This window comes from Juglans regia, chromosome 3, assembly GCF_001411555.2.
Source record: "Juglans regia cultivar Chandler chromosome 3, Walnut 2.0, whole genome shotgun sequence".
NCBI lineage: Eukaryota > Viridiplantae > Streptophyta > Magnoliopsida > Fagales > Juglandaceae > Juglans > Juglans regia.
In genome coordinates this window covers 2,488,450-2,501,812 of record NC_049903.1, presented here as the reverse complement: position 1 = coordinate 2,501,812, position 13,363 = coordinate 2,488,450, and the positions used below count along the sequence as shown (strand labels likewise).

Sequence of the window (13,363 nt, the reverse complement as noted above, 5' to 3'; positions counted from 1 at the left end):
CAGGTCTATAAATTTTGGACCGGATCAGACTGAACCCCTGTTTATATTTTTTAAAAATATTTTTAATAATTTAATATATTATTTTTATATAATAATTATACAAGTTAATGATGTAATTTTCATCTAATTTATTATCATTGACCATATAAAATATAAAATAATATATACTATCAATTAATAATAAATCATAAATCTTGTGATAATTTATGTCATTATATGTAAATAGTTAATATATTATACATTCATACATACTTTATTATTTACACTTAATTAAAATAATTAGGTATTTTTTTTAAATACCTTAGTTGAAAGCAAGCATGAATAAAATTATTTGACATTCATTAACATTGTGTCGAGCAGGGTGTCGAGCGTGACTCGAACAAACACTTGGATTTGTGTCTCGCTCGAGTCCACTATCGTGCGAGGCTCGAGCGAACTCACGGGTTAAGCTTTGTTCGATCCCACTGTCGAGCGCACCTCGAGCGAACTCACGGTTAGAGCTTCGCTTGAGTGACAGTCGAGTGAGCTCACTGTTTCTCGATTTTTAGCTCCAAAACCAATCTCCACCCCAACAATTAATAATTATGCATACTAAAGAGTAAAATCTAAATTAGTAAATAGTAACTATCAATATCATAAATATAATTATAGTAAAATATATTTTTTAATGAGTTAGTTATATAATACACATTAATAATTCATTTAATTTTAATTTAGTAATTTAAATAATTTTTTTAATAATTTATTTGAAAAAAAATGAATAAAATAATAAAATAAGTAGGCCGGACTAAACAGACAGACCGGACCAGTAGTTATACCGACCGGACCGATAGCCTATGAATGTTTAGTCAAAAGAAAATGATGGATTGAAAATACCGGACCTGACCGAATCGATTTACACTCCATTCCTGAGTTTAAATTCATTAGTTCAGACCCAACATCTATGTAGCCATGAAGCATATAATCTTTTACCATCGAATTACTCTCAAATGATGGTTAGCTTAAATTTTGATTACTATTTCTGGTGGAATGATGGATATATATAGGACTAACCTCCCCAACTGTAATACAACGGGAAGTGTTTTACATAGGCGAACCTCGTTGGTTCTGCATGTTGCCTAGGCTGGACAATGATCACACTCTTGCACTAAAAGTTGTTGCCTTGCGAAATGGTTTCCGCGAACAACTTGCAATTTCCATCTCTTCATCAAGTTTGCGCAAGTGCATGTTTCGATAGTGAGATAAGAAATTCTCAAATCTTATTATATATATATTTTTTAAATATCACTTAAATATAAAATATTTTTTAATTTTAAATCTTTAATTTTTTTTTATCTAATCATTATCTAAACACAAAAAATAATACAATTTTTTTAAACTTCTAAACAAAACACAAAAATCAACACAATTTTTTTAAATTTCAAAATAGAAATAATATTCAAATAGTTTTTTAACTGTATAATATTTTTATTCAATTTTTTATCTCTAATTTTTTAAAACTCAATAAAACATCTTAACTCAAACTATTTTATTATTATTCACAAATCATTTCATTACTATTCATAGAATTTTAGAAAGTGAGATGTGATGAAAATTTTATGAATAATTGTAAGATAATTTGTGAATAATAATGAAATAATTTGAGTTGAGTATTTTTTTAATTTTAAAAAAGGAGAGAGAAAAAGTTAAATAAAAAATATTGTAAGAATATAATTTTATAATATTATTTTCGTTTGAGATTTGAAAAAGTTGAAATTATTTTTTATTTAAAATTTAGAAAAAATTGTAATGATTAGTATAAAAAAGTAGTAATGATTAGTTTGAAAATTTTGTATTTGAATTATGTTTGAAAATAAGATAGACTAAGATAAAATGAGAATTTTATGACTTACCCCATGCCCCAACCTGCCTGCCAAACCAGCATATAGTATCATGTATCTAAAATAGACATGCCCTCTAAACAAGATGTGTGGTAAGCAATGGCCACATGCAGTGTTTGTCATAAATAAAATAAAATACACAACTCTTGCAATATGAAATCGTGATGAAAAAATCGTCGTGATGAAACCCTTTGATGACACAGAAATTCAAGTTTTGTTTAGGTACAATTCTGTTTTCAGTTTCTCGCCTAAGAGAACTTCAAAACAGCAAGATAAAAACCGGGCTCGTCTACAAATTCAACCATGTCAAAAGAATGATTAGCTGCAACTTTCTGTAAAGTCGTCTTATCGGGCAAGTCTGAAATTATGACATCCGGATACTGTTGTTGCTGCTGCTTTAAGACTTCCCTTCCTTTGGGATGGCTGATAACCACCCTTGCACCTGTACAAGCAATATAAAGAACTTATAACCTCAAGTAGTGACATAAAAAGGAAGCAAGAGCACAGTATAAGAACCATGCTATTCTTTCAGCATACAGACAAAGCTGTGCTAATACAGCTTCATCCACACCATTTCATCATTTATTTATTTATTTTGATTTGTAATTCACAACCACACCACCTACATTGTTTATTACTACAAAAGCTGTTCCACATCAATTAGAACAAGTTGAAGTAACCTATATAATTGTTTTTTGTCCTTGGCGAAGTAACATATACTACAAGCAGGAGAGTTGATATTATGAAAGTTATGCCAAGAATCGGGGTGTGCTCTACTTAGATGTATAGAGGAGAATTGTATGAGTCAAAGGGGGATGGAGTCAAGGGGGAATGCTGCTTTAAAAAAGAACTGTTAAGTTTAAGATAAATAACAGCACATGAAAATGTCTGCTAAAAAATTACCAGGCAAACAGCATTTTGCAAGTGCTTCAAAGACCTGGTCAAGTTTAAAGGGCAAAGCAGGCAGAAAATAGAGGAACACAACATCCAGTGGCGCCCACTTCTCTGGTACATATATAAGTTCTCCTTGCCAACACTTAACATTGTCATATTTTTCTTTGATGCCAGCTAACAGAAAAAGTGAATCATGGACGACAAGCAAAAGATTGCATGGTGATGAATCAACCAACCGATCTATAAATCCTTCAGAACCAATTGAAACCAGAACCTTAGAAGTTTCTTCAATCTGTCCCGCAGTAATAATGTGTTCAATCTTTCTGTTAAGCTCATCTCCAGATATCAAATTATCTGAATCAAGAAATGACCAATCTTTTTCAACAAAGTCTTCGAAGTTAATCACAGATACTGTTCCTTCATTTGAAGGAACTGTAGCACCAGTGGATAACTTATGAGTAAGTAGTGAATGATGTGGAATGAATTGAAATGCGAGAAAAAGTGGAAATGAGTGATGAACACGATAATGATGAAAGTTTGTGCATAAATTTTGTGGTTGCACTTGAAGACATGGTGTGAACTGCCGTCTAGGTGACGGAAGGAGAAGAGAAGTAGGTGAACAGAGGGAATTCATGGAACAAAATTCGTCTACTCCCTTCTGGGGATACTCCTTGTATCAGAGGAGCAACTTCAGCACTAAGTGCCTATTTGATAGTGAAAACTGAACCGAAAGAAGTCACGACCAATCTTTTCAAAGATCCTCTGGTCAGTCTATGATTTATATCCCTTGCGTCTATTCTTGTTGATCACCCGTATCCCTTCTTGTTCTATGTCTCTGTCAAGAGAAAGCCAACAACGTTGATGCAAAGTACCAATGTGAACAAAAAGCCAAATCCTAATAAAATAACTTTGATAGTCCAGACCGCTAAATTGTTGTACACGGAATATAACTTGTTGAAAGTAAAAGTTGATTTTAACATAAATTAATTATACATAGGCTAATCTCAACTATCAGCAATCAGCTTTTAACCTTCAACAATCAATCAAGAAATTACACGACATACACAATATCTCATTAAGAAGAAAAAACAAAAGAGATAATTAACAAGTTTTGGAGATTAGTCGAGCAACAGCAGAGCCGTACTAGGATTGAATTGGTCGATGGACTCCCAAATCAACCAAACTCCATTTTTCTAGAACCTCTTACAGACACCATGTATCTTATACGCATATGTCGGACAGTAGCTTTTTCCCAAGACCCTAAACACGTAGAGGTGAGACAAAGCAAACTCAGTCCAGGGTAAGCTTTATTTTGTCGTCAAAAACGCGCATTGAAACAAAAATTGGGGAAAAAATAAAAGACATTGAAAGTTAATTTGAAACACTGGGTCTCATTTGAAACCTGAGGAAACAAGACAAAAATAAAGCCATTTGACTTTGGAGCAACTTGATGGATTAGTCGAGTGAAGTCTTTCCATTTTGTAAGAAGCTAAAACAAGCACCCAAAAAAAAAAATCAGAATTGCATTCTCTCGTGTATGCCTATGTCTGAAAAACATCAAGTTCACAAAGTAAGAACATTTATGCGGGAAAAGAACCAGAAATGATACCGGATAATAGAATTCTAACCTTAAGCGCTGCGAATCAAGGCCTCCTGGGACTTTGCGAAGTTATTCTCACGCTATCGCTAGAGATGGTAGTTGAGAGTTGAGACACGCAGCTTGGTGTCACTGAAATGAAACCCTAATTCTGGGCCTTGGCCCATCTTTTCGGTAGTGTCTTCGTTTCGGTCCATTGACCATTATCTTCTGGGTCACTTGTGACCGAAAGGGTTGCGCGAGAGAGAATCTTGTGTTGAGCTTTCTTTTTTTTTTTTTTGTGTGCGTCGAGCGTAGTTTTGTTCGTGGTCGAATCCGTTATTATCTTTTAGTAGATTTTCAATGAGATTTGGACCATGGAACGGAGGCTTGGGTCAATGTGTACTTATATATTGTATTATACCATTGAGATCTATTTGGGCTCTTTGATCTGACCTACTGATTATGATTTATTTATATATTGTGTTATATTCTTGTACAGCTGCCGCACTCATTTTTGTAATCATCGGAAATAAAATCCTCTACATCTTTGCGTATGTATAATACCAATTTTTTTCTCATTTTTTTTATTTTATCGCATGATATAAGTAATAGAAACATCTGTAATTTATTAGAGAGTGTGTGTATAAGAATGTTGATGAGAAAATCTTACTTAGAATATAATATAAATAATTAAATTTATATCCTCCTATCAATTTAAACTTTTAAGATAAGTAATAATTTCATATAGTATCAGAACATAGATGCTCAGTTCAAACCAAACCCATGCCAATACTTCTTAAGATAGACATATATAAATGAGTGCTTAAACAAAAATCAGTCAACAAACCTCGACAAAATAAAGAACACCATGCAAAGGTACTGTAAGCACAGACCGTGTCAACACGTTCAATTTTGGGGTGGTGCCTTAGGACAAGGTATGTGAGTTTCTGCAGGACTTGATCGGGAGGAGCAGATTGTCCAACCAGAGAGACTACATGAAGAAGAAACCAGTAAATAAGAGAAGCATGACTAACATGTAATAAAATAAAGCTTTGAACATACATGCAAGATCGTCCCCACAAAATCTCTATATCAGTAGTTTATTATTTAGGAATTATATCTTTAAATCATAATTCCTTGTCAGTTCTCATTGATGAAACAAAGCAAGGAGAGAGAGAGAGAGAGAGAGAGAGAGAGAGGACCTGGATTTTCCTGTACAGTTCCAGTCCAATTTGAAATTGTATAGAGTGCAAGGATTATTGCACCAATTGGTCAATCCACCAATAGAATTGATTTCCAAGAACAGCAGCAATCAAACCAACTACATTTGTTATCACATCAAAGTAATGGTCCTGCAAATCATCATTAATAGGTGAAACAATAAATTATGACTAAGGACTCAAACAAGCCAATAACATTAATGTATCATGGAGAAACGACTTAATTGCTAAAATCCGCAAGCTTTCGTATATATATATATATATATATGTATGTAGCATCCAACCTTTGCATAGGCATGGACAATTTTGTTTCCTGAGCTTCTACAGTAAAACCAAAAGGCAAGTTTCACTCCAGTAGCTGTTAGCATTATATATTGCATACAACCAGACCAATTGCTCCGAGGTCATTTTCTCAGAAGGTTGCCCTTTGATCAGTTGTTCTACAGCCTGGACAAGCACTTGAAAGCCTGTATGGATGGGGCTACGGTATGATCATTGTAATCTTCTCATGAGCTCATCATGATCAACTATGTCAGAGAGTAAGTTTTATATATATAATAAACAATATATATACATACATATATATATATACACACACACACATAATGGTGCACATTCAGTATAATAATTATTTCCTGAGAAACATTAATAAATGGTCAAGTGTAGCCATGACAGCAGCGAAGATGATAATGCCTACTGGTTGCATTCTCAACTTTCCATCAGGATACTTGTAGATATTTATAGTTTTCATTGAAAAATGTGTGAACCAAAGTATGCCACCAGCCATTAGATCTAGCAATGAATCTAGTGTCGATGCTGCAATGGCTAAGGATCCACTCGTCACTGTAACATATATCTGCAGTTCATGAAAATATAGTCATTCCATACAAAACATGGCCCCATTTTTTCAGAAAGAAAAAGGACAAATGAAAAGGGATCACAATTGAGAGAGAGAAAGAGATAGGGTTTCAAATGGCATCTGATGAAACGAACAATTCGTATTCGATCATGCACAAGTCCATACTTTTGACTCAAGTCCATCACCATCTGATCATCAATTAAGGTGGCATTAGTAGTTATAACAACAAGAAGCTGGTCCGAGGAAAATGTTATGTAAAAGAAACAAGAGCGTTTTGAATGCTATAGCATGGAACAACATTTGCTGAACCCTTTCTTACGTCAAAATACCATGCAACGTGGCAGCAAAAAGAGAATAACATGTTGGGATTGCCTCATATCGGTTGTGAAAATGGCTAGTGGTCAGTTTATAAATGTGAGGGAAAATCTCTATCTCTTGAACTAGTTTATGAGGTTGAGAGATGCCCAAGTACCATCTATTAACACTAGTATCAGAGCCTAAATTTATCAATATTCTCAGACCTAACAATCCGAAGAAGAAACGGGTTGTTGCTGCTTTGACCCAGAGCCCGATGTGTGAGGTTAGGTTGTTGGAGTTGTGCCACATCAATTGTGAAAGGGGCTGGTCAGTTTATAAATGTGAGGGAAAACCTTACCTCTTAAACTAGCTTTTAAGATTGACCCAATATAACATGACAACAAAAAATGTGTAGGAGATAACCTTGAAAGCTAGCAAAAAAATATTTGCGCAGTTAGAAATGTTCATCGCTCTCTCGTGCTGGGCTTGTTCTTCATAAACTTGCGCTTCATCATGAGTAACATCAGGCGAATCTAGGGAGTCTACTTCCTCAAAAGACCTTAGGGTGGCAAACTGTTTTTCGTAGTATTCCTTCTCCCCTGAGATCAACAAAATTAAATGAATGAACATAGAAATGGCAAGAAAAATTATTTGAATATATGAGATAAGATTAATCACTCGCAGTTGAAATATTAGATCATGAGAGTTTTAGCCAAACTAACTCATGACAACAATAATTTCTGTAGAGTGGTACTGGAGCAAAAAAATATATTCATTTCCTCCCGACATGACTGTCTAGCACTGTGTTGTTTAGTCCAACCTCTTCGGATAAAAGGTGAGGATACGGGATTAGAAAGAATTAATTAGGAAGTATTTTCCTTTTTTTTTTCAACGAACAACAAAGTTCGAAGATTTTGGGGTATATACCTTTGATTAAGTCAGCGTTTTTAGAAAGGTCCAAACGAAAAGGACTCTCGGGATCGAGCCCAGAGCGAAGTTTGTCGGACAATTTGGAGAAGAAGTCACATTTGAGAGCGGTAACGGTGTTGCCAATTCGCAAATATCGGCCATTCGGGCTGAGGTTTTCACCTTCACTTTTCAGCAGTGGCTTTGTTACGTGATCGAAACCGCCTTCCATTCACTCAGCAATCAGAATTTGAATGTTTAAAACACCAAAATAAAACAACTGATTTAGGATCCTAAATAGACAGTAGTTCCATGAAAACAAAATGGAAGAAGGCGAGGCAGCTAACAACATTAAACTTTTTTATTGGAACCAAATTAACAAACCCACCAGAGCCATAACTTCAATCGAAGCAGACAACCCAACTGAAACAAGATGGGGGTGTCAATCTGCACCCGTGACTCGGACAAACATATAGGGAGCCAGAAGCATTGCCTGTTTTTTTTATATGCATGAACAGCACATTTCAGGAAATTGAAGTCATAGCCTGCTTCTGCCTGGGAGTTTGTTTTATGCTGATCATAATTAGTCCTTTTTCTTTTTCGTGCTTTGTGAATTGTGAGTGAGTGATGGGAGCCTGAGGCGGCCTCACCATGAGCACCCACCACCTGTCCGTTGTTACCGCCACCTTCACGTGTTGGCCTCGGGCATCTTTTCAGACGTTGGATGTTTGTGACTTTGTGGAGTCCTGACTCCTGAACTGAAACCCACCAGTTTCGGGCGGAGGCGCTTACTCAGTTGGGCTGTGTTCACAGGATAATGTGCCACCACCGAGAGAGTTGCATTCAATTTTTTTTGTTTTTTTACTGTAAAACACTCTGTTTCCATTCATATATCTGATTCAAACTGTACAAGTTTATCATACTGAATCTCTCTACATATTTATTTTGGACTCTCCTCCTTTGAGCTGCTAACTGCTTTTGCCATGTACAATCTGTGAGTCTCCTTCAAACACTACACTTTTGAGATTCAATTCAGTACAGAGCTCGACTGCCCTCCACAAAGCATTGCTCTCGGCCAGAGGGTTGCATTCATTGAAGACATTTTTAAGCCTACCTCTTTCTATTTTCTAATGGAAAATATACGTGGTATCCTAAAAATTAGGGTTTGTATTTTAATTTTTTTTAATAATTAAAAAGTAATTATTAATAAGGTTGTATATATATATTTTTAATAATTAAAGATGTTAAAAAATATTTAAAATAAAAAATTCGAATACAACGGTCCATGCTGGCGGCTCCTAACATTATCCTTGTTTAATTGCAACCGCACTAGAAGACACCATCTTATCGCTGAGTTATTAAGAGTTGATTTTTAAGAATAAAATTTAAAAATTATTATTAAAATTTAAATTATGTTATATTAAATTAAGTCTACTTGTTTTGTATCTCAAAATTTTTATTTGCAAGCCAATTATATTTGTTAAAGAACAGTATCAAATGAGTCAACTCGAGTTTATTCCAATTTTATTCACAAATTTAAATCGAGTGAAGTCGAATTGATATAGATGTTGCTCGTTTAATATTTAAATTTATATTATTTTTTACCAACATTTTATTTATTAAATAAATCGAATTTAAAACAAGTATATACGAATCGAGTTAAACTGTTCATTAGTTTCGTTGCTATGTTCATTTGCCGGCCTACGCGGATGATACGGTGGACATCCGCATGCAAGTTCAATTCAAATATTTAAAAAAAAATACACATTATATACTATACGTATATTTATTTTATTTTTTTATTTTATTTTCTTATTAAATATGATGTGTTTGAATAATAACTAAAAAAATTTAACTAATTTAAGAAAATAAATTTTTTAAAAAATATATTTTAAACTGTTCATTAGTTTCGTTGCTATGTTCATTTGCCGGCCTACGCGGATGATACGGTGGACATCCGCATGCAAGTTCAATTCAAATATTTAAAAAAAAATACACATTATATACTATACGTATATTTATTTTATTTTTTTATTTTATTTTCTTATTAAATATGATGTGTTTGAATAATAACTAAAAAAATTTAACTAATTTAAGAAAATAAATTTTTTAAAAAATATATTAAAAAAAAAAAAAAAATGAGGAGGAAAACTCTATTCCGAAACCCACCAACCAAGACACCACGAGTGAAAAAAAGTGCGAGTCACAGTAAAACTGAGTTCAAAGTCATCGAACCCCGTAGACCTCTCGGAAAAGCACTTTCTCGCCCTTTCCTACCTGCCAAACAACCACCTATTCCCATGGCCACACCTCAGATCTTCTCCTCTTTCAAGTACTCCGACAGCCTCACCGTCGTGGCCATTTCGTTCTGCACTGCCATAGTCTGCGAGGCTATCTCCTGGCTCCTCATCTATCGCACCAACTCCTACAAGTCCCTCCGTTCCTCAATTGACAAGGCTGCCAAGAAGCTGGAGACGATGAAAACCGAATCCTCCGCCAAGATCGCCAAGAAATCTAAGACCAAAAAGATGGACCGCGTCGAGACCAGCCTCAAGGAGTCGAGCCGCGACCTCTCCCTCTTCAAGTTCAAGTCCGGCGCCGTCGTCGCCCTTGTCCTCTTCGTCGTCTTCGGTCTTCTTAACTCACTCTTCGAAGGCAAGGTGGTCGCCAAATTACCATTCAGTCCCGTCAGGATCGTTATGAAGATGAGCCACAGGGGTCTACAAGGTGACGATCCAACCGATTGTTCCATGGCCTTCTTGTACTTCCTCTGCTCGATTAGTATTCGTACCAATCTGCAAAAGTTCTTAGGTTTTTCACCACCACGCGGCGCCAGCTCCGGGCTCTTCCCCATGCCAGATCCCAAAACCAATTGATCTGGTTCACTGCGCTACTCTTCCTCTCCCTTTTTTTTTTTTTTTTGTTTTAAATTCAAATTATGATTGTTATGTTCTAGATCATACGGAGCTGACCGTTGTTCTAATTTTAAGCTTCCTGAAAGTATAATTGTCTGACTCTCTAATGAGAAGTAGGATCGATATGAATGGTAATTGAGGTGAATTTGAATTGGTTGAGCTTTTCAATTTCCAAACGTTTTCACCTTTTGATTTGGATTACTGTGCTTGCTATGGATAAGTTTCGAAAAATGTATACTTCTTACTTATCAACAAAAAAAGTTGCGAAAAATGTAGTGTCTTAAGCTGGATTATTTATGGTAATCTTGTTCGTGTGAGTTTCAAGTGTTTTATCGTCAAAACTATTGCACCTCGTAATCTTCTGTTGGCATTGGAACATTATTTATCTGGATCTTTTCATGCATATATTGTTGAAATAACTAGTTTTTCCATCGGATGTTTGGCTTTTGTTATCTCGTTACAGTATACTATTTATTGATTGTAGAAGTTGAGTTGTGCAAAGATGGTTACGGGCTCCAGTGCTAAACTTACTAATATTCTTGCTCTTAAAACTTTCTACAAGAGATTCAACTCGGTCTGTAGATTGGATGTATTTGTCGCAAAAGGTACAAGAATAGAAGGGACCGTTCTCCTGCAATGGTAAAAGTCTTAGGCTGCAATTGCGGGGATTCGAGTCTTGAGAGTGACCTTATAGAACGCCACTTAGTGAGACCAGCATTAGGCAATAACTGTTTTGTGGTTGATTAAAGTTGTCATGGGATATCTCATTGTTTTCTTCACACGTGGATGCTGTTGCTAAGTGCTTTCTGCAGACAAATTTTTTTGTGCATTCAGGAAATGCTATTAGTCAGATGCTTTACCTGAAACTCCTTCCTCAAATCAATCATGTTTAGTTATTTTGGAAAAACTCAAATGCATTAATATTGGTCCTTGAGGTTCTAATTATTAATAACCTGTTTTGTTTGAACCCCAGTGTTTCAACTCTGCCTAAGTTGGGGTGTGTGTCAGGCATTTGTGCGGTATCACAAAGAGCCATGGTTTTTTGTCAGTTTGGGATTTACTTGTAATAGTGGAGTATGTGAATAAAGAAATAGTACTGCTATATCTACAAACGAATTACACAAAAATAATCTCACAAATTGACGTGGCTTCATCTGATCTGTTAGATCTATTTTATAATAAAAGTAATTTTATAATCTAACGAACCACATCAAGCCACATCAGTTTGTGGGATTGTTTTTGTGTAATTCATTTGTGGCTAGAGTATTTCCCATAAACAAATGGGCGGCCTTTTTAACCAACTCTAATTGAAATTTTGTTTTTAATTTATACTTTGTCCACAATATAAGGAAATTAAACTTGGTCGTCTGAAAAAAAAAAAAAGCATTTTAAAGGTACTTTAACAAACTCTGGTTTGATTATTAGTTATGTATTGCGAATGAATTAGCATCCATAAAATTGAATTTGCATTATGAAAAAGGATATGAGTGGAAATGTTGGTTCCTATTCCTACAGTAACCACATTCAACTTATCTTGATGCTTAGAAATGCTCTTACTAAGTTGTCATTCATTGTGATTATACTTTTGCCTCTTATTGAATTGCTCTTGTTCATGATGCTTGAAAAAGATTATACTTCATTGATCTATACCCTAAAGAATGTCCTTTTTTTTTTTTTTTTTAATTTCATTTGTGGCATATACTTGTATCGCACTTTCTAAGGCCAGTGATATTATTCAATAAAACGGGAACAGTAAAAAGTATTAGCTTAAAATACATTTATATTCTTGCTGGATTGTTTTAACCAATATACCAATTTGTTTTCACCACGAGACTTTATTTTTTGATGGACTGGGATAGGAGATAGTGTAATAATTATGAGACAAAGCAAGGTTGATTGGTTTTCAGTTATTTGGGCGATATAAATTAACATCTACCCACAATTTATTTGGTTCTACTTTTATTTTTGGCATACAAGTGTGCTATGTTTGTACAGGATACTATTTATATTAAACAGACCACCTCTTTAAGTGGTGGCATTGCCATTTGGTCTGACTCCTCCCCCCCCAGCTTTCAACGCCCAAATTTGGATGAATTAGAAGTACTATCTATCTTAGTTTGTCTTTGGCACTTTGCAATCGTCTGGCTAACGTTGGATGGGTTCAGGTTTGGGATAGGCTGCGAGTTGAGATGGGTTCAATCCTGATAAATGAGTTCGGGTTTGGATTGGTTGATATGGATGCTAATGTCTCAGTTCTTTTCAGCAAGTGTAGAAGGAATTAGAAATAGAACTTTTAACATAACGAATCATTATTATCCAGCTTCTTTTGCTTGTGATATATCAAAGCTTTTACGAAATTTAAAGTTGGAATAAACTTGAAATACGAATGTCTTCACAGATATCATAACTGTGGAGTGTGGGACGGGAAAGTTCTATTTTTCCCTATTAAATTAGAAGGGGGAAGGGATGGGAGTGAAAGGATGTGATAGACTGCGTTTAAGCTTGGTCTGATCGATTGTTTACAACAGTTTTTTTTATTAGGCAATTAAATGGTGCTTCTGGAACCTGGACGCTGGGAAGAAGGTGATAGTATCGTCTAGTCCTTGAAAAATTATGGTTTTCTCACAGAATATTGAAAAAAAAAAACAGTTGTCTAAAATGTCTATAGGACTTGGCTTGGTTTAATATATGGGACTCTCCATTATGCATAGATTCAGGCCTCCTTCGACTGTCGGGCCCAGGATAGGTGGTATGTTGTCACGACACTGCCTCTAATTAAGTTTGCCTTTTTCCCTCTTAGGTTAATTTAGCAT

General features: G+C 35.0%; 3 protein-coding genes and 1 pseudogene across 4 annotated transcripts; 1 reads left to right on the top strand and 3 right to left on the bottom strand.

The window, feature by feature from the left end:
- Window positions 1-2,128: 2,128 nt before the first annotated feature.
- LOC109011934 lies at window positions 2,129-3,408 on the bottom strand. The gene is made up of 2 exons (XM_035688267.1): window positions 2,784-3,408; window positions 2,129-2,322 (listed from the first exon to the last, which is right to left on the bottom strand). The coding sequence occupies exons 1-2, from the start codon at window positions 3,406-3,408 to the stop codon at window positions 2,129-2,131; spliced, it is 819 nt and encodes a 272-aa protein (XP_035544160.1).
- A 4-nt stretch (window positions 3,409-3,412) lies between these two features.
- LOC109011932 lies at window positions 3,413-6,062 on the bottom strand (annotated as a pseudogene).
- A 172-nt stretch (window positions 6,063-6,234) lies between these two features.
- On the bottom strand, window positions 6,235-8,093 carry LOC109011930 (putative metal tolerance protein C3). Of its 2 annotated transcripts, XM_018993334.1 has the most exons (4): window positions 8,024-8,093; window positions 7,657-7,870; window positions 7,153-7,328; window positions 6,235-6,620 (listed from the first exon to the last, which is right to left on the bottom strand). In XM_018993334.1, exons 2-4 carry the CDS (start codon window positions 7,865-7,867, stop codon window positions 6,414-6,416), a joined length of 594 nt encoding a protein of 197 aa, XP_018848879.1. In that variant the 5' UTR covers window positions 7,868-7,870; window positions 8,024-8,093; the 3' UTR covers window positions 6,235-6,413. The 2 variants fall into 2 exon arrangements, with proteins under 2 accessions (XP_018848879.1, XP_018848878.1); XM_018993333.2 differs by lacking the exon at window positions 8,024-8,093 and having other exon boundaries at window positions 7,657-7,990.
- Window positions 8,094-9,794: 1,701 nt separating this feature from the next.
- On the top strand, window positions 9,795-10,726 carry LOC109011931 (calcium load-activated calcium channel-like). The gene has a single exon (XM_035688635.1). The coding sequence runs from the start codon at window positions 9,936-9,938 to the stop codon at window positions 10,509-10,511; it is 576 nt and encodes a 191-aa protein (XP_035544528.1). The 5' UTR covers window positions 9,795-9,935; the 3' UTR covers window positions 10,512-10,726.
- Window positions 10,727-13,363: the final 2,637 nt, after the last annotated feature.

What these genes read in the sequence shown, in the direction of transcription:
- LOC109011934 (XM_035688267.1), bottom strand. Translation starts at nt 3,408, where the DNA reads ATGAATTCCCTCTGTTCACCTACTTCTCTTCTCCTTCCGTCACCTAGA. An exon ending in TGCAAAATGCTGTTTGCCTG is followed by an intron (nt 2,323 to 2,783) that starts GTAATTTTTTAG and finishes TTGCTTGTACAG; the next exon opens with GTGCAAGGGTGGTTATCAGC.
- LOC109011930 (XM_018993334.1), bottom strand. Translation starts at nt 7,867, where the DNA reads ATGGAAGGCGGTTTCGATCACGTAACAAAGCCACTGCTGAAAAGTGAA. An exon ending in AAACGCTGACTTAATCAAAG is followed by an intron (nt 7,329 to 7,656) that starts GTATATACCCCA and finishes TGTTGATCTCAG; the next exon opens with GGGAGAAGGAATACTACGAA. An exon ending in TTTTTTTGCTAGCTTTCAAG is followed by an intron (nt 6,621 to 7,152) that starts GTTATCTCCTAC and finishes ATTGATGATCAG; the next exon opens with ATGGTGATGGACTTGAGTCA.
- LOC109011931 (XM_035688635.1), top strand. Translation starts at nt 9,936, where the DNA reads ATGGCCACACCTCAGATCTTCTCCTCTTTCAAGTACTCCGACAGCCTC.